The 23,947-nt window shown below is 40.0% G+C and overlaps 1 protein-coding gene across 1 annotated transcript; it reads right to left on the reverse strand.

The window, feature by feature from the left end:
- Positions 1–1,637: 1,637 nt before the first annotated feature.
- On the reverse strand, positions 1,638–20,269 carry LOC124137191 (insulin-like growth factor I-A). The gene is made up of 4 exons (XM_046503391.2): positions 20,159–20,269; positions 5,740–5,896; positions 4,771–4,919; positions 1,638–3,328 (listed from the first exon to the last, which is right to left on the reverse strand). Exons 1-4 carry the CDS (start codon positions 20,264–20,266, stop codon positions 3,137–3,139), a joined length of 606 nt encoding a protein of 201 aa, XP_046359347.2. The 5' UTR covers positions 20,267–20,269; the 3' UTR covers positions 1,638–3,136.
- Between the last annotated feature and the right edge of the window lie 3,678 nt (positions 20,270–23,947).

Genomic DNA, 23,947 nt, shown 5'->3' on the forward strand with positions numbered 1-23,947 from the left:
TCCTTTGGATTCCATCCCATCCGGAATGGGCCATTTTAGCTTTGGACATAGTCAAAACCAGTTTATCGATCACAAGGTGACGTCATGCATGACTTTCACCGTTTCTCAAAATGCATTAACTTCTATTTTATACAAAAGAAACTCGATGTGGTATAAGCAAGCTCCCAAACACTGCTCCGCGATCCACCTCTCACCAAGACAACTTATATTAGTGTTCCTAATGTCCAGTCATGACACTCACACAAAGCATTTTTACAACATTTATTAGACTAGAATATAACTCGAGATGAAACATTTTAAGAAAATAAAGTACGATTCTACGATTCTCCTGTTCCGTTATGATCACATGTGACAATCGTTTCCTAGTATATATGTCCTAGCAAAAAGAATGCACATCACAAGATATTCAATATAGCAGCGTCAACCAATTTCTGCTACCAACTATACACGTCAGTGAACAGTGTCAGCTCTTTGAGTAGAAGAAAAGGTTCTAGCACGCCAAACAGGAGTAAGAAGCGTTCTGTATGGAATGTCAAACATGAGCGAGAAACATATTGCGTATTGTACATTTACATTAAGCATGAGAAAGAGACATCCTGATTGACACGTCCGGCATGGGTAAGTTATTATCCGAATACGTAGCATGAGAAAGAATGATCTTTTCTTGCACATGAAACATAAGTATGATATATATTTTATTATGACTCTAATACAAGTATATTATATTCTTAAAGGGCAAGTTCACACGGAAATGAACCTATTTTTCTTGAACTTTTTCCACATTAAAAGTGTAAACCTAGAAGTGTCATAGACAAAAATATAAAAATATCACAATTAATTAACATATTTTTCGCATTAAAACGATTTATATTTTTCACATTTACCAAGTGTTCTATTTCCACAACAAAAACACCATGGCTAATGCCCCTTGCAATATGACGTCATTGGTGCCAATTGATAAACATTATGACGTCATCATGCTTTGTTAGAGCCGCTTCACGTGGTGTAGGTACATGTGTGTGATTCTAGCGTCTCAGATGCCAGCCAGCAGAGTGTTATGCAGAGTCACCACTGCGCCGGAATGTGTCGTAGGCCATGTTGTACCGCAAACTGGTACTTGATATCTTTTGCGTTGAGAATAGACAGGGACCCAGTTGAATTGGCACCAATTACGTCATAATCTAAGGGGGATAACTCAGGCCTGTTTAGCTCGAAAAACGAAGGCCTCATAACGGCATATCATTTTCACACTATTGTGAGCTTCCTACTTTCACTGTGAAAAAAATGAGTGTATATTTTCAAACACAGATACTAATTCATTCTAAAATTTCGTTTTGTTTAGAAAAAGATAGAAAGTGTTTTTTGCGTGTACAATCTAACATGAAATCGACAGCTGTGGATATGAAACACGCACGGCAATATCTTCTTGATATTTTGCAAAGACCATCCCTTGCCCGGAGGCTGATTGTGTTTCTAAAGTATTAAATTAAATATTAAATATATAATAATTGCATTATTCATGATACTACATGACGCACAGCAGAGGGATCTCGGATCACAGGAATCACGTTTCCATTATCGATTAAAACGAAAACAAACTAACCACATGCAAAAAAGTTGCTTGCAAAACCAACACAAAAATTAAAATCAGATTTATTCTATATCGGTGCAACAACAACACTTTGCCATCAGTACATGTTAACCCATATATTGTCTTTACAGTTAATCATGTCGCACATCAGGTCGTTCCTCGTGTTCTAGAAACTATTGACGTAAATTAAAAGATTAAATGTAGCACAAAGTTTGTTTAATAAATATTTAAAGCGAATTTAACATTCTGCATTCGCATCATGACCGACACGAGTTTAATGCAGGGTTCTGATTCGTATTGTATTGAATCGTGAAATTCCTTTAAAATGAGAATTATTGCAACACTTAGAGAAATAAAGGAATTTACTTTCATTTCATCTACTTTGTGTGCATGTGTACGAAACGTTTAGCGACACATTCACAAAGCCATGCTTGAAATCAAAGCGAAAACGTCTTGATTTCGTTCATCATCACTTTTGCTCAACCATCTCAATCAACGTCAAGAAAAGTGTAACTCAGTTGGTAGCAATAACTATTTTACAAATTGACCATAATTATTCCTATTCGTAGATTTAGAAGTATTTTATTATGATTAACTTTTATGAGCGACGTATACGTATTGAGATAAAATAATGGACGTGTGTCAAATATACAGCTATTGTTTCAGTACAGCTTGTATAGATCTCGCAGGCCATAATAATTTCAGTATGATTAGATTAAGTGGATATAGCCAGGTCAAGCAATTGATTTTTCTGCAGTAATGGATGAAACTCTATTCCTAAGATATGGTAAGGTTTTTTTGGTCAGGTAAACTACAAATGATTTAAAACGGAATTCCGAATGTATAATCATGCATTGCACCAGCACGCGAAGAACATAATCTGACACATTCGTCACCACTCGGCCTGAAGTGTGAGACGAGTGGTCGCAAAGTCACTATGACATCCCGGCGGAAGATCGGGGTAAAGCATGGCGAAAGCATATCACTGCAGGGTACGCTTTAAAAGCATATTACCTATATGCACAATACAAAAGCGGGAATTTGGAAACCTGATGCGGTAATCGAAAGAGAACAACATGGTATCATTGCATTGAAAAGGAAAATGTTTATACGTTAACAATGTGTATGTAATGATATACGAAGCAATATCAATCTATCTTGGATTTGCAACATGCTAACATTGATTCTCATGACAGCATACATTGCATGTAAGCTTTCCATGATGTATTGTGCCGTATAAACAACATATTACCAGCATATTATAGCCCGATCGGTCACACTGATCACGTAAGGTTCCCCATAATGTCTTACATGCATCTCGTCAATACTTACATCATGAACATGACTAATATTCAGTGATCATTCTGAATGGACGACAGTTGGTCATCGTTAATAATATATGTAGTCATCGTGACGATCATGTAAAGTTTGTCTTTCTTAAGTCACATCCATCCCTTTATAAGTGTCGCGCCGTGAAAGAGAATGGTATCATGTTCCTGCGTAAGAAACAGGTATGCTCCAGCATCCACGACGCCTCAGAGGAGTCTATATTAAAGGGCTTCTGGTTGGCCTCGGGCCCACGTGTAGGTAGAAAAACGAGTTGAATTTTCTAGGATTAGAGGCGAGCTCAGAGGAAAGCGTTGATGGGGTCCCAGGTGTTGGCGGGGAGGGGGGTAGTGTGGTAGTGACCTGGTCAGCAGGCTGGGTCACATGTGCAAATTGTTGACGTAAACGTGTCTGAAAAAGAAGAAGGATGATATAATGCTGGTTGTTAAGACACCATTATCTAAAAAATACTGCAATGTATGATATATCTTGCATAATTACATTCATGGTCATATTACATGGATCAACAATTGCATAAGCATGTAACCACGGTGAGCGAGCCTGGATGGGTATGCAAGAAACCTATGATTATGGGTTTGAATCCCAGTTCAATCCGATCATGTTTCTAGGAATGTCATCACCATAACCGTTCTCGTGAGTGAGTGAGTATGGTGTTACGCCGTTTTAGCAATATTCCAGCAATATCACGGCGGGGGACACCAGAAATAGGCTTCAAACATTGTACCAGGGTCTTCGGCGAACGCTTTAACCACAAGGCTACCCCACCGCATCCGTTCTCGTGGGTTTGACAAAAGTGGTAAACTTCTGATGCCGTTATCGCTTCGAGCTTTCCTCCACTTTAAGCTGACACGTGTTTCAATGAAGATAGAATGATAGTGACATTCGTCACGTTCAACTTCATTCTCTTGTTGGTAACGTCTTTTTCAAGGATAGAGTATATATCTTAAAGTTTGTACTTTCGTCAGCAATGCTGAGCGCAGAATGGACAATGACTTTGGTTATATGTTACGTTTGTTGGTAGCCAATTGAGAAGAATATAGTCATGCCATATTTACATGGGACTGCTAATGCTGATGTGTTTTCAACTTCATTTGTCAATATTCTACACGATTTGATGATTGATACTCATTTGGGCTTGAAGTGAGTGAGTTTGGTTTAACGCCGCTTTTAACAGTATTCCAGTTATATCGCGGCGTGTCAGCTTAATGTGGGAGGAAAGCCCGAAGTGATGCAGGTCTCAGACGTTTACCACCCCGGTGCAACCCACCAGCACGGGTATGGTGCTGACAAACCTAGAAACATAATCGAGGCGAACCGGGATTCGAACCCACAATCATAGGCTTCTGGCGTGCCCAAGGGACGCAACTCTGCACAGCGAATCGCGGCGCCTTAGACGACTGGGCCACCCGTGCCCCCCATTTGGGCTTGTAGTGAGTATAGTTTTAGGCGCTTTTAGCACTGTTCGTGCAACATCACAGCGGGAACACCAGAATTGGGCTTCACAAATTGTGGGGAATCGAACCCGGGCATTCGGCGTGACGAGCGAGCGTTTTAACCACTAAACAACCCCACCGTCCCTTTGGATTGAAGGGTGAACCAGTTTGGTATAACGCCGCTTTGAGCAGTATTTAAACTTGATCACATGGTGCCCATTGATGTGGGAGGAAAATCCGAAGTGATGCAGGGCTCTTTTACTTCTTTGGTCAAAAACATCAACCTGACAACCCGGAATTCTTAATCTGGGACTTAACCCCACGTATGAATAGACGACTAGGGCACCCTTTGGCCCTTTTCACTTGAGTAAGACAAATGTATGTTAAAGGACAACATACCAGTCTGCTACTACTGGCCGGCTGAGCGCAATATCTCTCTAGCATCTCGACACTGCACACGTTGACACAGCACTCCTCCACAACTCCGCGTTGAGTGACAGACCTTCTACCTCTAATGCCGCCGTCACGTTTCGTCAGGAGCGGCACACCTGAAGAGAAAAGACACGGAACCTTGAAACATGTAGGTAGATTGTTTTATGTGGATTTAAGGAACATTTCAGCTAGTACTGATACTATTCTGTTCAAATTTCAAATCAGTCGAAGTACAATCTACGGCGTAACGTTGGAACGTCCTTACCATATGGTACAATATTGTCTCAAAATTGAATAGTATATCCTAATAGTATAATAACACCCCATTTGTACACATCATTAGAAGGGTATAGCCATGTGGATAAAAAGGATAAGACGAACGAATATGGGTCCGTTGGTGATGGTAAAACTAGATGTTTGGTTGTTGTTTAACGCCGCAAAAATAAAGCCAAATGACGGCGGTCTGTAAATAATCGAGTCTGGACCAGACAATCCAGTGATTGACACCATGAGCATCGTTCCATACAATTGGTATACGATGACATGCATCAACAAAGTCAGCGAGCCTGACTACCCGATCCCGTTAGTCGCCTCTCACGACAAACATAGTCCCGTTTTACGGCAAGCATCGGTTGCTGAAGACCTATCTACCCCGTTATAATTAGATGAAATATAACATATTCAACCTATGAATCATAAGATACCGGTGAGGCTAATCGGGGCTTTTGTTGTATTCAAGGTTATTGCATTTATATAGCAACGTTCAGGCATATGTGTGTGTGGCTGCTTGTACTTGTACGGACTAATGCCGGATTAATAGTGTTTGCCCACAGAAATAACATGCCGATCCAATACACAGTGCGATTTACGGAACACAATTTCCCCAAAACCCTTGCCTCTATGGGTCATGTATGAGAACGGTACAATGTAAACTACCTGATCTTTTGCTGACGTCCCAATGGAAGCCCCGGCCCATACAAACAAGGTCAAGAGCGTCGGCCAGTTGTTTGCCACAGAGTCTTCCTGTAGCCTGGGCGCTGACGCTGGTGGCGGTCAGAATCGCCAGCATCACAGACAGTAATCTCAACCACATCTGAAAAATAACGTAATCAGCATTAGAAACAAAATAATATAAGCATTGTCAAAGGTTCTGAGAATGCACACTTGGCAATGTTTGTCCATAAGAAATGGTAAGTTTAACGTCTAGACAAACACTATTGTAGGACCTTCAGGGCTGGGAATTTAACGTCAGTGAGGACGGGATTTAGAAGGGCATTTCGTATACTGTAAACTACGTTTACAACCAACACGCTTATCACGAACTGACGGATACAACAAACTGGTCTTTTTGGTCCAGGCCATTTGCTGTATGTACGTTGCATATATGCTTATAACGAACAACGAACTAAAATGAGCGGTACCTTTGAGTTCGTTATAACCGTAGTCACAAATAACAATAGATACAGAATTAAACCCTGTTCCACAGTTGGAACAATGTAGGTGCACACCAATCTTCCGATCAGTTGTTGTTTTAGTTAACATGTCAAGAAAGTTACAGTATTATTATATCAAACGATCGTCCCACGTAAAAAAAGAATAGGGGCTTCAGCAACCCATTCTTGCCGTAAAAGTTGATTATGCTTGTCGTAAGAGGCGACTAATCGAGTGGTCAGGCTCGCTGACTTAGTTGATGCAAATGCGTAGATCGATGATCATGATATCAGTCACTGGATTATCTGGTCCAGATTCGATTATTTACAGACCGATTGAAAATTGATGAGTGCAGCATTAAAAAAAAATCATATTCATTGAAATAATTTGGTCGCTTTTTTTCGTTGGTTTCCTCACACATTTCCATAACTCGCTGAGACAGCTCTCAGCTGTGTTTGGTTACTGAAGCAATAATCTGACTAATTTTTCATTTGCAACGTTTGAAATCAGAAACACATTTATGCAACAATATGTACTATGGACATGCGCCTTAAAACAGAATTAAAACAGAATCTGAGGAGCAAAAGAAATTACATTTCGCAGTTGATTTTATAATATGTTTGATTTTCAATTGACAATATCTCAAGTTAGCGCTATTATATCCAAAAACTGAACTGTACTAGCGCTTTGTCATCACTCAAAGAATACTTCTACATGGTTTTATTTTTTATATACTTTGATTTCAAACCAAAACTTTTTTCAAGATCGTATAATACACAACTGCTGATAGATATCTCAGACATTGGTATCATTGAAAATCATCAATTTGCTTTTTTTCGGCTCGCATTTACATTTCAAACATGGTAGGGGTCATATCGATGAAAATTCATTTCTTGCCCCAGTTTTCGTTGAACCAGTGACCGTTTACACAAATTTATCCAGCGACACATTACTTTTTACAAACTCTTTCGTGGATGAATAAAAATACAAGGCATTCTTTCTTTTGCCCCTCATTTTATCAAATCATAGGCAACCATTCAGACTTAAACCGTTTCACGAAATTGACGTGGGAGTACAGTATAGTATACAGTATACAGTATTATTCTAACGTACGGAACCTACCTTCAGTGTTCCTGGAGTCGGGGAAAGCATTCAATTTGTCATTCTCACAGAGCGATTATCTTTATATTTCATTTAACACCTGCATATGTCAAGCTAGAAGTTCGTGAACCCTAGTATGATTATATTCCCCTTAAGATGGTATCCAATTACTTAATGTCGGAAATAGTGACAAAATTGACAAGCGCTGTGGTAAACGAAGGTCAGTGTCACCTGTGTCTCACTGTCAGCTGATGGCTAAGAAACATCAAGGCTCTATGTGTTCTGTAAATGTGCAGAGAGGATCAACTTTAGTTACTACTTCTAGGGGCTAGGTTCCGTCATACGACATATTTCGAGTTTATCATGTATCGTGCATCGCGTATGGGAGAGAACATGATTCGTGCATATACGATAATAAACATATACAAGTGCCATGGGTAACAGTGAAACCATTGCGTAGAGTAACGATTTACATACCTCATACAGATCCAAGCAGGTCATTTACCTTGTGAACGTTAACAAAATCTGCCCCAATATGACATATCTTTTTGGTCACTGATCACCATAGCAACTAGACGTATTCTCACTTGCGTGTGGTAAATCAACGTACGCTGTATGCTTACAAGGACGCAGGTGTCAATAGGTGTTTTAGATGCTTATACGTTTCTGTGCTAATCAACGTCACCTGTGCGAGTACAAAGTCAAAATACAGCAGGAGGTTCTTCTTTTTTTTTCAAAAACAGTGTGTGCTAGTTAGTGGTGGTACTATTGCTAGAATTCCAAGTAAACTAAACTGCATTAATATTTATCTGAAAATAACACCCACCCAGATCATTATTACTTAAGAACGAAGGATAGGTGTATTGAGATGCATCAGTACAAATGGGTGTATCAGGGTGAAGATTATATCAGAATATACAGGTGCATCAGTATAGAGAGGTGTATCAGTGTAGAGCGGCTTATAAAGACAGAGAGGTGTATCAGTATAGAAAGGTTCTATCAGTAGAGACTGGTATATCAGTAGAGCCAGGTGTATCTTTATAGAGAGATGTATCCGTATAGAGAGATGTATCTGTATAGAGAGGTACATCCGTATAGAGAGGTGTATCTGTATAGAGAGGTATATCCGTATAGAGAGGTGTATCTGTATAGAGAGGTTATCAGTATACAAAGATGTATCAGTATTGAGAGGTGCATCTGTATAGAGAGGTGTATCTGTATAGAGAGGTGTATCAGTATAGAGATGTATCACTATAGAGAGGTGTATCTGTATAGAGGGTGTATCACTATGGAGAGGTGTATCTGTATAGGGAGGTGTATCTGCATAGAGAGGTGTATCTTTATAGAGATGTATATCAGTATAGGCAGCTGAAGCAGTATAGAAAGAGGTGTGTCAGTATCGAGAGGTGTATCTGTATAGAGAGGTATATCAGTATAGACAGCTGAAGCAGTATAGAAAGAGGTGTGTCAGTATCGAGAGGTGTATAACTATAGAGAGGTGTTTCTGTATAGAGGGTGTATCACTATGGAGAGGTGTATCTCTATAGGGAGGTGTATCTGCATTGAGAGGTGTATCTGTATAGAGAGGTATATCAGTATAGACAGCTGAAGCAGTATAGAAAGAGGTGTGTCAGTATCGAGAGGTGTATCACTATAGAGAGGTGTATCTATATAGAGGGTGTATCACTATGGAGAGGTGTATCTGTATAGGGAGGTGTATCTGCATAGAGAGGTGTATCTTTATAGAGATTATATCAGTACAGGCAGCTGAAGCAGTATAGAAAGAGGTGTGTCAGTATCGAGAGGTGTGTCTGTATAGAGAGGTATATCAGTATAGACAGCTGAAGCAGTGTAGAAAGAGGTGTGTCAGTATCGAGAGGTGTGTATGTATAGAGAGGTATATCAGTATAGACAGCTGAAGCAGTACAGAGAGAGGTGTGTCGGTGTCGAGAGGTTTCAGGCATGGAGAGGTGAATCAGTAAATAATGATGTATCAGTATAAAAGAGGGATGTATCACTGTGGAAAGATGCTAATATAGAGAGGGATGTTCCGGTATAGAGAGAAGTGCATGCACCTCAGTTGAGTTAGATTGATATCAGTTAATAGAGAGAGGTGTATCTGTGTAAAATGAATGTTCTAACAACCAAATGATTGACTTTTTAGGCGAAGAATGTAATGAATAAGTCCCAGGTTATTTCATTAGGTCTAAACTTGTTCATGCCCGACAAATAGGCACCATGAACACATGCACATAGGACCGAGACGAACTATTTCAGGAAATCAATTTATAATATTTTCAAGAACTGTATCAACGTGATACATGATGGACGGCTTCGTAGATGGGGTTGATGTGCAAACTGGCAATGCTTGTCAGACATGAGGATTAAACACGCCTATGGAGTAGACATACTCTTATCACTGACGTAGCACAAAAAACAAACACCATCTATATAAACTGCCGGGCAAAACGTATGTTTTCACTTAAATATTGGCTCAAAAAGTTCAGCCGTTATCAAGACGTCTTGACTGAAAACAGTTAACGATACACTGCAAACTTAAGGTCCAAAATACATCACTATCGAATAACCATTTCTTGTTTGTTTCATTCTTAAACACCATCGGGGCGGTCGGGTAGCCTTGTGGTTAAAGCGTTCGCCCGTCACGCCGAAGACCCGGGTTCGAATCTAGACATGGGTACAATGTGTCAAGCCCATTTCTGGTGTCCCCCGCTTTGATATTGCTGGGATATTGCTAAAATAGGCGTAAAACCAAATTCACTCACTCACTCACTTAACCATCATCAAACATGGGTGTATATTTTCTTTTACCAGGCAGTTTACAATAATGCGACAAATTCAAGAGCTTATACTTCAAAATCACTGTAAGGTGGCTAGGTTACAAGAGAATGTCAAAATTCTGAATCATCAAATTAACACGAGTCTGAATACAATTTGCACGACTACGGTCTATATGTCATTTGGAATTGCAATTACAAGTCGTGTCTGAATGCGTTGGTCACAGCAGGTGAAAGACAGATCTCGCTGACGGTATGCTATTCTCTACCGCCCAGGACCATACCACCTGCGTCAATCTCACTGAACAAATAATAAGTGACGCATCAAGGTGAAAATATAATTTGAATAAAAGAATATTTTTTCTTTAAAAATGCTTGCATCTGTAGACATAGGATCGCGCATATTTTACAAGTCTTAGGATTTATTGTACGTTTTAAAACCTATATATTTGCATCACTAAAACTATGTCAACTACATCCATATCTCAAGTCAACGATTAAGAAGATCACACAAGTTTGCAAGCGTTGCTTTCATTTCCTATTGGAGTGTCTACTGAATGGTGTTCTTCGGCAACCCATGCATGTCGTATTAGGCAACTCTCGGGATCGGGTGGTCATCGTATCCCAATTTTGTAGATCGATGCTCAAGATTTCAATCACTGGATTGTCTGGTCCAGACTCGACTAGTTACAGACCGCCATCATATAGCTGGCATATTGCTAAGTACAGTAGAACACGGATGTAGCGAACAAACGGATACAACGAACTGTTAATACAGTTTCGGAAAACAAAATTATGACTAAAGGGATAAAAGTAATCCTCAAACAGTGAAGTGTAAAATAAAAGCTTCTAATTACGCAGATTCATTTATGCCAGCAACAACGCAACTTTGGAATATGTTACCAGAAAACCTAACGGGGGCAGAAACCGTTGCTCAAATTAAGAACTTGCTTCACGTAAAGGGAGATAATGGTATAAATGGATTTAAATTATGGAAGCAGATTATGCCAAATCATTCATAGTCGCCTCAGGTTGGTTGGCTTGTTGTTTAACGCCGCGCTCCGCAATATTCCAGCTATATGACGGCGGTCTGTAAATAATCGAGTCTGGACCAGACAATCCAGTGATTGATATCATGAGCATCGATCCACGCAATTGGGATCGATGACATGCATCAACCAAGTCAGCGAGCCTGACCACCCGATCCCGTTAGTGGCCTTTTACGACAAGCATAGTCACCTTTTACGGCAAGCATGGGTTGCTGAAGACCTTTTCTACCCCGGAATCTTCACGGGTCCAGTCGCCTCAGACTTGGCTGCAGCGATCTTAACGCAGATCAGTATAATAGATATATCTTTGATACAAAAACTTGTTCTTGTGGATATCATACCGAAGGTACACTTTTTTGTGTGTGTACAAATAAATATGCTTTTCGAAATGAAATGTATTTTTACCAACATGGTTATTCTTTACAAACAGTGCTATGCGGAAATTCGTATTTGAGTAAGGAAGAGCAAATTCTAATATTAGATTCTATTCAACACTTTATATTAAAAACTGGAAGATTTTCAATTAAATGATTGTTTAAAATAAACTGCAAATAGATGTATTATATATACACACATCTAGCTTGGCATGTACAATTTATTTGTTACATCTAACCTTCATTTATGTATTTATTGTAATATGTCCTATGTGTAATGGAGCAGTATTAACATACGCGCTTTGCTTGTTTATCGTCCATTTTTACACGTTTGTGAAAATAAATATGTTTAAACCAACTGTTAAACAATCCCGGTTTATCTCCCATGTAATATCATATAAAATTTACGTATATAACGAACTCTCTACAGCGAACTAACGGGTACAGCGAATTGATATCTGATCACCGACAAGCGCATCTACCACTAACTAGTGACGTGTATAGCAAACTGAGAAATCTCACTCAGTGTCAAGTGTCACTAACAATTGGCTGTACGCAATCAGCGGCGAATCAACACAATCGCGGCGAATCAACACAATCAGCGGTGACGGATCAAACTTGTTAAACTTAAATGAATGTTATGAAATGTTATCAATTGCATGCTATGAAGTGATCACTGCTTATATAAGTCAATGCTGCAATTAGGTATTGTGTTTTGTTGTATCCAAGAAAACGTATATAACGAACAAGGGATGTAACGAACTGATTATTCTGGTCCATTGTAGTTCGTTATATCCATGTTCTACTGTACGTCGTTAAACAACAAAGTTAGTATTAAGCAAATCTGATAAACTATCAGTTATCCTAGAAACTCCACGGCCTTTGAAAATGGTTCGAGTTAACCAAACGTCCGTATATATATATATATATATATATATATATATATATATATATATATATATACAAAAATGAGGTAAATGTTCACTCGGTGTACATGTAATATATAATAAAATAATAAAGTACACGTTAGTCCATCATCTTCTTTATATCATCAAACTTTATATCATCAAACTTGTTAAACTGAAATGAATGTTATAACATGTTGATGATGAACTAACGTGGACTTTATTATTTTATTGTATATATATATATAAGACAAAGCCTAGTTTTGACGCTTACATGAAGTTCAAATGTACACTTATCGCCACCATAAGCCGGTAACCGGTTGCTGTACATGTGCCGTCCTGGACATATTGTTCGTTTCGTGTTTAACGCCCCGAACTCAACAATATTTCAGCTTCATGACGACGGCCTGCAAATAATCGAGTATGGACCAGACAGCCCAAAAAATCATATGTACACTGATCCACACCGTCGGGGTATGATGACACGCCAACAACCAGGCTACCGAATCTGACCGCCCAATACATTAAATATCCTTTTACGACAGCAGTGGTTGCTGGGGGCCTATTCGAGGTCGGAATCCGCACGGTTTTCACAACCTTGATTGTAACATTAGAAAATTAACCCTCGATCACAGAACTGACTGTGTAGCACATCGTTCAGGTTAATATTACTGGTGACCCGGTGAAGATTCCGGGGTAGAATAGGTCTTCAGCAACCCATGCTTGCCGTAAAAGGTGACTATGCTTGTCGTAAAAGGCGACAAACGGGATCGGGTGGTCAGGCTCGCTGACTTGGTTGATGCATGTCATCGATCCCAATTACGTTGATCGATGCTCATGGTGTCAATCACTGGATTGTCTGGTCCAGACTCGATTATTTACAGACCGCCGTCATATAGCTGGAATATTGCTGAGTGCGGCGTTAAACAACAAACCAACCAACCAACCTAATATTACTGATACCTCAATCCGCCTAAGTATCAGATCACTGTAAAACATACGCCTCCATTCGCCCCCACATCTACACCACGCCTGGACAAATTAATTCATTATTTGTTGAAGTGAAACGACGTTTGATTATTTCTTTCGAGAAATGACAACCAGTAAATGAAATGTGTTTTGTTTCAAAAACGGAATTAATCAACCGAGCATCTGATATGTTCCCACTCCTACGCAACAAATAAACATATTTGTGCTGCTTCGTAAGTACACGAATGACATCTGCAATAGCACAGTGGACCACCGAGACGTGAAAGGTCGAGGCAGTGAAGACACAACGAATAACGCTACATCTGGCTGTGTAATTTTAGCAGAAGCAGCGACAGCAATTGGGAGGCAACATGACAGAAATATATAGGAACTTCGTGGACTCATGTCAGTTTATGAATGAAGGCATGACACACATGCTTGTTTCCTGTTTCAGATAACTTCATATTTAATCTTTGCAACCACCACGGGTCAAGTAAACAACCAATGCTTACATGTACGTCTCTAATTTGAATGTGTGGATTTCGTGGGAGTGTCTGCACATTTAAAATGAATGAATAGATAGTGTTTTACGCCGCATCATCAACGTTACAGCTATTCACGCGGAGAATCAGTTGATACAAATTCCAGCACGTGCATATAAAGAATAATGATAAAAGGATGAATTCACACTTAGAAATATACGACCCGTGAAGATCCGGGGTAGAATAAGTCTTCAGCAACCCATGCTTGCCGTAAAAGGCGACTATGCTTGTCGTAAGAGGCGACTAACGGGATCGGGTGGTCAGGCTCGCTGACTTGGTTGATGCATGTCATCGTATCCCAATTGCGTGGATCGATGCTCATGATGTCATTCAAGCGTAATGGATTGACGTGTTACATCATGAACTATTTGACATGCTCGTATCATCCTCTAATTATGACCTGGACATGAAAGACTTTCACCGAAAAACAGCATTTACTGCAATCCACTGCATTGAGTAAAAGGCTTTAGACTTCGACCTCATGTCAAAGCAAGCCAAGCCATGTAAAGTCCAGTGGGTAACGCCAGCCGATCAGTGAGTGAGTTAGGGAGTTTGGTTTAACGCCGCTTTTGACAGTATTCCAGTTATATCACGGCGTGTCAGCTTAATGTGGGAGGAAAGCCCGACGTGATGCAGGTCTCAGACATTTACCACTTCGGTTAAACCCACGAGCACGGGTATGGTGCTGACAAACCTAGAAACATAATCGGGGCGAACCGGGATTCGAACCCACAATCATAGGTTTCTGGCGTGCCCAAGAGACGTAACTATGCACAGCGAATCGCGGCGCCTTAGACGACTGGGCCACCCATGCTCCCGCCAATCGATCAAGATGCTATTGCAGTATTGTTTGTTTTGTTTGTGTGTTGTCAATATTAACATATTCCAGCTATATGACGGCCGTAAATAATCGAGTCAAACCAGAGAAAGTTCCCAACAGCAGACAAGCATATATTAAAGGGGAGCTATATATGGTGTATTCCCCACGGGAATGTTGCAATATTTTGTATGTTTAAAATTAATATCACTTTTGTTAGTAAATAGTGTATATATCATACACTCCGCCATCAGTATGATCCTAAATATTTTGTCCATCTTACAGTCGTCAAATGTAATATGCCAATGACGTCATTTAATGTTATTGTTTGACATTTTGCAGTATTTTATCATGCTATGCATACCAGGAAATTGATTGTTGGATGTCTTCGGTGGACTAGTCATGGCCTGTTCGCATACATATGTACAACAAAGAACAATGTAACACAAATGTTTGCTATGTCAATAAAAGCGACAAAACCCTTTCAGTGACCATAAGAAATCTTTGATAAAAGCAGTCCATTGACTCCGACTATATCATAAGCATGTGTTTATGACTCAATATCACACCAACACGCATTATACAGTCTCCCCTAATTACACAATCGGGAGCCATCTAATGGAATTATTTCTGAATATATATTTGACAAATTGAATGAGCGCTCTTCGCAGACGGAAGGTTTGAAACGAACACTCCATCAATTTTGCAAAGTCCCCGACAGCCTTTCTTCTATTGACGAAGGAGTAGGACAAAGCACACAGACTAACTGCATGGACTGTCATCTGTCCTCTACTAATTAGCGAAGCGTTGACAAATGTGACATCAATACAATGAGCTCTTGCACTGTCAGCAGGAGAAGTGGAAGCATGGACTTTTGAGGACGAGAACCTTCAATATAGAACGCTCATACAGGTATGCCGGTGCGTCATAAACTCCACAGTTTCCGGCAGGTAAAACCTCAATAAGGACCCTAATAATACACAAAGGAATGCTGACATTGAGATGGTCAATACATGTAACATAACAAGACTATAAACGCGCCTATAATATGCATGGTTATGAAGTATGGTGAATGCATATCTTACTGTTAAACAAGTATATATAGGTGGCTACTGAGGACATTGTAACTGTATTGATAGTATTCTACAATTAAGGACTATACTGAACACGATTTCAAGATCAGGAAATATCTTCATATGGAAATAAAAAATTATGTGCTCGGCCTTCACTTGCATAATATCCCCAAAATATATAATGATAGAAGCGAATTAGGGTACAATGAAACATTTAGGGAAATAAGCTTTACTGTCAGTACATTTGAAAAAGAGCGCATACAAATTCAAAACATGTCCGAATCAAATGCAAAGATGTGTTTGTGTGCATTTTTTCCAATGCGTATTTGGTAGACAAGGCTGGAAACCCATGATAGCATATTTTACCGTGTCGAAAACTGAGTGTTCCCTTATATATTTCCATCAGTATGGCCCGAACCATTTTAGCTCGGTATATATTAGGATACTACAAGCACTATAGTGTACTGATGAACCATCCACCAAAGCAGATTCCGTGACTTTATTGGAAACATTCATAGGTTGAGTGAGGTGAGGTGAGGTGAAATTGGGTTTAACGTCGCGTCCAAGATTATTGCACTTATATAGCGACGTGCATGCACGCGCGTATGTGTGTGCCTGCTTGTACTAGTCCGGACTGATGCTGATTTATAGTGCTAGCCCACTGAGATACCATGCCGCAGTTTAAGATGAATATCCCCACTCAGACACAGTATACTGACTTCGAGCCGACCAGTCCTTGTTTTAGCCCCTTAATGCCGAGCGCCAGACAGGGTAACAACAAGTGCCATCTTTTAACGTGTTTTAGTATGACGCGGCCAATAGGTTGAGTAGATTGTTATGGAAATACTATATGGTAGTATAAAAAGAGGTATGTACACATGTGTTAACATATTAAACCCAAATATTTACTTATTAATTAGAGTGTGTGAGTATGGGTTTTACGCCGCTTTTAGCAATATTCCAGCAATATAACGGCGGGGGACACCAAAATGGGCTTCACACATTGTACCCATGTGAATCGAACCCGGGTCTTCGGCGTGACGAGCGAACGCTTTAACCACTAAGCTACCACGCCCCCATTAATCAGAGGTGACCACACGACGATATTCATTATGCTACACAGATATCTATTAAAGCAATAGCCTGGTGGGGAATCGATTTCATCGACATGGTATTCGTATCGATGTATTGCCTTTGGTCATTGAAACACTGCACTACAGTAATAGATCATTACGTTCCCATAGACAAGCATCAGCCCAACTAATGTATTTTATACGAATAAAGTAGAAATATGTCTGAACGAAGGCACCGGCAAATTACTTATATTTCTCCTTTTGTCTTGCCTATACTATATATTCTTATAAAAATGGGCTCATGTATTAATGTGAATTTATCGCGAACTCAAACGACGTAATAATTATGACGATGTAGACTTTATTGTTTTACAAACTGACACTGACATATTCTTAATATAAGCCAAACCACTTTTCAAGTCAGGATTAATGACGTTTTAATGCGTACTGAGATAACAAAATATTAGAGACGCCTGAAAGTTCTAAACTTCTCTACGCCTTTATTGAGAATCAGCATAACCAGATATTTCAACATCACTTTTCAAAGTGCAAAATTCAAATAACAGACCATGAAATATATAATTCATTATATTAAAACACTATCACTCTTTAGAAAGCAGCCCATTTCTGGTGCCCCCGCCGTGTTATTGCTGGAATATTGCTAAAAGCGGTATAAGACAATACTCACTTTCGAAAGCGGTCGGCCTTCACCTCAATTACACATTTAAGTATTTTAATGAGGCCCAACATTTAATCTTGTTTGGTTTAGGGATCCGACGACGTTTAAAACCGAACATTCAGAAACAAATCAAATAAAAATGTCAAGGGTTTTTAATTTATACCACCGACGGTAAAGATCGTTCTGACAATAATAATGTCTTTGTCAGATTTTAGATTTATACTCATAAGGAACCAAACCAGGCCAAGATTGTAATTCACTTTAATCACCTAGAAATCCAAATCAAACTGTAAGATGATTAAAACAAACCATGCATAATGCATTTTATTTTATTGTTCGACCTTCCAAATGTTTCACTACGTAAATCCGAAAGCTAAAATACAACGTCTTTCCTAAAAAGAGCACAATTTTAATAATTAGAACGCGCTCTCGACAAATCTAAACCTGGTGATTTTGCATCCAGTGAGCTTCTCGTTCAATGACGTATATGTAGGCTGGAACTTTTAACAGAAAGATATATATCATTAGTAAATGAAAATCGCTCCTATTTTCGCTTCATGAACGTCTCCCGTACCTGATAGAGAGCCTGGGGTCTGTCGGCTATTGAATTACAACTCCGTGTTTACGTGCAAGGAAGAAGGGTTCCACAGAACGGAAGATATGATGTATTTCCAAGATATAAAAAGCTTAAATCTCTTAGTTATATTTTTTAGTCAAGGCCAAATGACGCCTCCAGACTCTTGCTTCCATTTGCACAAGCTTCATCCCTGTTCAAACAACGAGAAACATGTATTTGTTTAGGTTTGCTTTGTACATTTTGTTTTGAAACATGAGTCTACATTACTTCAGCTTTGTCAGTACTCAGATGACGATAGGAAATGGATCGAAAAGGGACTACCGTCACCTTTGGTCATATCACAGCAGAGGTTCCGTGAAGGAAAGAAAAATATATAACTTGGACTCCAGACTCGATCAATTGTTCGAGACGATGTTATTTTGTTGTGCTCCTAACATCCTTATCGTAACTATGGCCCAAAAGACGGATACTTGTGATCCATGACTTTGGGTGAAAGAGGTTGTATTAACACGGATCTCGCTACTCCGGCATAATGAGTACACTCTGAACTCTATAATTCTAATCACCTGAGCTAAACGGTAGTATGTAAGTTACTGATTACTGCCCGTCCACGGTGTGTTTGTTTGTTTGTTGTTTAACGCCGCACTCAGCAGTATTCCTGCTATATGACGGCGGTCTGTAAATAATCGTGTCTGGACAGACTATCCAGTGACTGACATCATGAGCATCTATCCAAGCAATGTGGATATGATGGCATGCATTAACCAAGTCAGCGATTCCGTTAATCACCTCTTACGACAAGTATGGGTTGCTGAAGACAAATTCTACCCCGGATCTTCACGGGTCCCATGGTGTGAATAGTCGTACAACTACAGACGTGTGTTCCGATGAAATAGTGAGTTGTATGACAATTGAAGACAAGTAAATTCGACAAATCTATCTCGCATCACTCTTCTAACTCACTGAGTCACTCACTCACTCGCATCGGACAATAGAAACTACAGTTTCCACGGCCATACGCATCACAAGAATAACTACTTCTGAAACAACATGTATATCAACGGGGGATACCTTAGCGAGCGAGTGAGTGAGTGAGTTTGGTTTCGCCTTGGCCGCTTTCAACAATACAATTTAATTATATAACGGTGTATCAGCCAAGAGTGGGTCAAAAAGTAAGCGATGCAAGTCCTAGCTATTCACCACTTTTAAGAAACCAACCAACCACATTTGTTTTTAGCTGGCAGACAAAGGATTATAAGATGGGAACATCTGGGAAAGAAACCACCATCGTCGGATTCTGGTACGATTGATTATATAAGGGATGCTATTTGCTACATCATTTTCCGACTCCCGTGTAACCCTTCTCAAATTCACCCGACAATAAGAAAGGGGCGGTTGCATTGTCGCCAAGTCTAAGGCACCAAGACACGAGCGTACTACTATTGTCACAGACGCTAATTAGACAGCATTACATCATACCTTTTCATTATAAACCATCACCATGGAAACTAATGTAGCTCGCGCTAGCCGTTGCCCGCAGCTAAAGAAATACACCAGTAAAGGGTATATCATAGCGTGAGGCTTGGAAAACGTTCTGAAGAGAAGGCAAGATATTGTACAAATGGCACCGCCACCACTTCATACATAATATGGTATCATCACAACAAAAACCTTTTGTTGTGTGTCTTACGTAAATTTCTTCACTTACGTAAAATAAAACTTTAAAAACAATTGGTTGCTTCTTTACCCTTTTCATCCCACAAACCATCAAAGTCACTATTTCCCCAACAACTATTTCGATTTGAAGACAATTTCATAAACAGAAACGTTTTTAATGGAATTTGTGACAGCCCAGTCGCAGGTGAAGTCTAAAGATTTCTAAAACCAAAGTAAAAACCGTATGGCTCTTGTAATGTTTTAACTACGGACAATCAACAAGGCAAAGAAACACTTGGTGCCAAGTTTCTTACCGGTGGTAGATCCGCCCTGTTCTTCTTGTGGTGCCGGTATGATGTATGCATGCTGTTTCCGCTCTCTACTACCTCGGTCACCGGGCCTGTGGTGCTACCTACCACCATCGCCCTGCTCCCTCATTTATGAAGGTAGTCTTCATTCACACCCACGTCTTGCAGATCACACTACACGGCCACAGGGCGCGTTTCGATTAAAAGCCAACACATTGGCTTGTTTGGTGTCATGTATACATGTATAGGTAAAAACTGGGCTTCGAGAGAAATTGTCAGATATAATATTACGAGATCGTCTTTTTGATAATTGGAGACTTATTAACGGCACATGAGCACATTCGTAGGTTCGTGATCATCACGAACCATCCCTCTCATGTTCGTAAAAGAAGAACGCCATCCCTGCAAATATGAAGACAGGATAGTGCATTATGAAAATGAGTCGGCAATTGCGACGTAGACGGGAATTAGAATGTCTTGGAATGTTCTAAGCACCGGAATCCGATACCGACAGAAATTGATTGAGTTAATATGATGAAGTTAGGCAATTCAAAGACCGATTCTAATACTAATCAAGTGTATGTGATTGGCATATTAGGGTTATAACCTTTTCAATAAATCCTTCAGATAAGCTTTATGCTATTGTGTGCAGTTTATCGACACTTAACCCCTTCGTTTGAGTTGAATAAAGCTTTTAACTGTACACTGTAAAACTCAAGTTATCTGTCTAGATTCAACAGGTCATCAATACTTGCCCCTGTGTCTTCTGCTCTCCGAAAATATTCCTTACTGTCAACTTGTAACTGCGATTGTGTGAGTGGTTGAATGATTGATAAGTCGAAAAGCTGTATGACAGCGATAGTCGGAGTGATTAAATGATTCAATCTGTTTGAAAACTTCATGACAGCGGGTGTATGAGCGAATGCGGGATGATGGGGCAATACCCGATGTGTATGCAATTTGAAAAGGTAGAAAACATGTTGACACTAGTGATAAACACTTTTAGGGGATCTCTCAATACCCATTGGATATGCAACTAAATGTCATTTCTGTTCCCTCATCTAACGGCTGCACATCTATATGTTGAACTGAGAATCGCAAAAGAAATGCGAGCGATATAACAGATACACTCATCTTATCTTATTCATCCACACGGATGTACTATTCCCCGAAAGATGATCTGAGAAACGAAGGATGGATGAACAGTGCTGAGCCAAACGATGATGGACTCTCCTTGATTGTTCATCATTTTCCCAAAGAAATGCCAGGTCTGTGGCAGATACACATCTTTTTTGTTTATCTACACGGATGTACTATTACCCGAAAGATTTATCTGAGAAACAAGGGATGGATGAACAGTGCTGAGCCAAACGATGGTGGACTCTCATTGATTGTTCATCATTTTCCCAAAGAAATGCCAGCTCTGTGGCAGATACACATCTTTTTTATTTATCTACACGGATGTACTATTCCCCGAAAGATGATCTGAGAAACGAGGGGTGGATGAACAGCGCTGAGCCAAACGATGATGGACTCTCCTTGATTGTTCATCATTTTCCCAAAGAAATGCCAGCTCTGTGGCAGATACACATCTTTTTTATTTATCTACACGGATGTACTATTCCCCGAAAGATTTATCTGAGAAACGAGGGGTGGATGAACAGTGCTGAGCCAAGCTATGATGGACTCTCCTTGATTGTTCATCATTTTCCCAAAGAAATGCCAGCTCTGTGGCAGATACACATCTTTTTTATTTATCTACACGGATGTACTATTCCCCGAAAGATTTATCTGAGAAACGAGGGGTGGATGAACAGTGCTGAGCCAAGCTATGATGGACTCTCCTTGATTGTTCATCATTTTCCCAAAGGAAATGTCAGCTATATGGCAGATACACATCTTTTTTATTTATCTACACGGATGTACTATTCCCCGAAGGATTTATCTGAGACACGAGGGGTGGATGAACAGTGCTGAGCTAAGCTTTGATGGACTCTCCTTGATTGTTCATCATTTTCCCAAAGGAAATGCCAGCTATATGGCAGATACACATCTTATAAAAATTATTATTTTATTTATCTACACGGATGTACTATTCCCCGAAAGATTTATCTGAGAAACGAGAGATGGATAAGCAGTGCTGAGCCACATTATGATGGACTGCGTTGATTGTTCATCATTTCTCAACATAACTTCATCCGCAGAAGTGGATGAAGTTATGTTGAGAAATGATGAACAGGTGTAAAGCAGAAATGACGTCATCGTCATTTGAATAATGTTGCCAGACAGTTCTTACTCCACGTTTGGGAAGAGGTGGAAATCTGACGGTGCTTGCTGATGGAACAGACAATGCCTTTTTCGAAGGAGGAGACGTTAAATGTTACCTCTCCTTTGACTGATGTTTAGTCTGTCTCTCTGATAGAGGTGAACCAAAAAATTGATCCATGGTCACAAATCGCTGAACAAATTCAGTCGGGTCTGTTCCAATCTCATTAAAATCAGATCTTCGTTCTCGCTATCGCTAAACAAAGATCTGAGGACATCCCATTACGGGTCACGTCAGAAAGACCTTTCATCCGACCAATCAAAGCGTCGCTTACCAGATCATGAAAGTGACAGTCGGAATCTGTTTTCTGAGCATGCAACCCCGAAAACGTTAATACGGGGTATTCCGAACTACAGTTACGGCCTGTACGACTGATTCCGTCAAAATTATCGTCTGTTTCTCGCTTCCGTGGGATAAACATTTGAACGGAGGAAGCGTTGCACAGTACGTGGGAAGCACTGCCATACAATCGCAACCATATATTAGACATTCATGAATGTTCGTTTGTTCAGTTTTCAATATTTTAATCGAGAACTGTGTCAACATATTTTTCAAGCGTAGTCTGAAATAGAAGTCACCAAGTTGAAACGACTGCCGTAAAGCTCGAGAAGGCTGCTTTCTAATTGGCTGATGTCGACTTCTTGTTAGTCGTTTCAGTGGTCGGTCAAAGTTAGCGAAAGGTCGTTCTGACGTGACCCGTAATTGGATGTCTTCAGATCTTTGTTTAGCGGCAGCGAGAACTTAGATCCGATTTAAATGTGATTGGGAGAGATGTCTAATATCTCAGTCGTCTGAGGCGCCACAATGGCTGTGCAGAATGTAGTCCCTTGGACACGCAAAAAAGATCTATGATTGTGGGTTCGAAACCCGGTTCGCCCTGACTATCGTTCTAGTGTTGTCAGCACCATACCCATGCTCGTGTGTTTCACCACAATAAGGACCTGCATCACTTCGGGCTTCCCTCCCACATTACGATGACACGCCGTCATATAACTGGAATACTGTTCAAAGCGGCGTTGAACCCAAATCACTCACTCACTCCTCTCTGAATGAAGGGCGGTTTGGGTAGCCCACTGGTTAAAGTGTTCACGTTATTGTCGACTTCATATCCGCCTCAGGATGACGTATGAAGACACTAGATGACCGCACAGCAGTCATTTTCATCAACATACATTAGGATCACCTCGTAGTCACTTTGATGTATATGGTTCAAATGCAGCCTGTAAACATGGGTGGTATTGTACTTAATACATGCAAACTGTTAAGGGTGCCCGATGCATTTTTCGTAATTAGGCTCACAACTGCCACCACTCGTATATTTACATGTAGGCACTACTGCCCCGATGATACATCAAATATCTACCTACATGTACATGCAGCCACTGCACTCCCAATACACTGAAAAATGCCAGCTCCTAGCTAGATCTCTGTTCTATATCTTCGTAACATATAATTTCTTGAGCTGTGTC

This window comes from Haliotis rufescens, unplaced genomic scaffold (assembly GCF_023055435.1).
Source record: "Haliotis rufescens isolate VD_foot unplaced genomic scaffold, xgHalRufe1.0.p SCAF_5, whole genome shotgun sequence".
In the NCBI taxonomy this organism is placed as follows: Eukaryota; Metazoa; Mollusca; class Gastropoda; order Lepetellida; family Haliotidae; genus Haliotis; species Haliotis rufescens.

Excerpts from the sequence above, each read along its gene's own strand:
- LOC124137191 (XM_046503391.2), bottom strand. The coding sequence starts at position 20,266 with ATGGTGGTAGGTAGCACCACAGGCCCGGTGACCGAGGTAGTAGAGAGC. Across the intron at positions 4,920-5,739 it reads GGACGTCAGCAAAAGATCAG|GTGTGCCGCTCCTGACGAAA; the intron begins GTAGTTTACATT and ends TTTTCTCTTCAG. Across the intron at positions 3,329-4,770 it reads CGGCCAGTAGTAGCAGACTG|ACACGTTTACGTCAACAATT; the intron begins GTATGTTGTCCT and ends CTTCTTTTTCAG.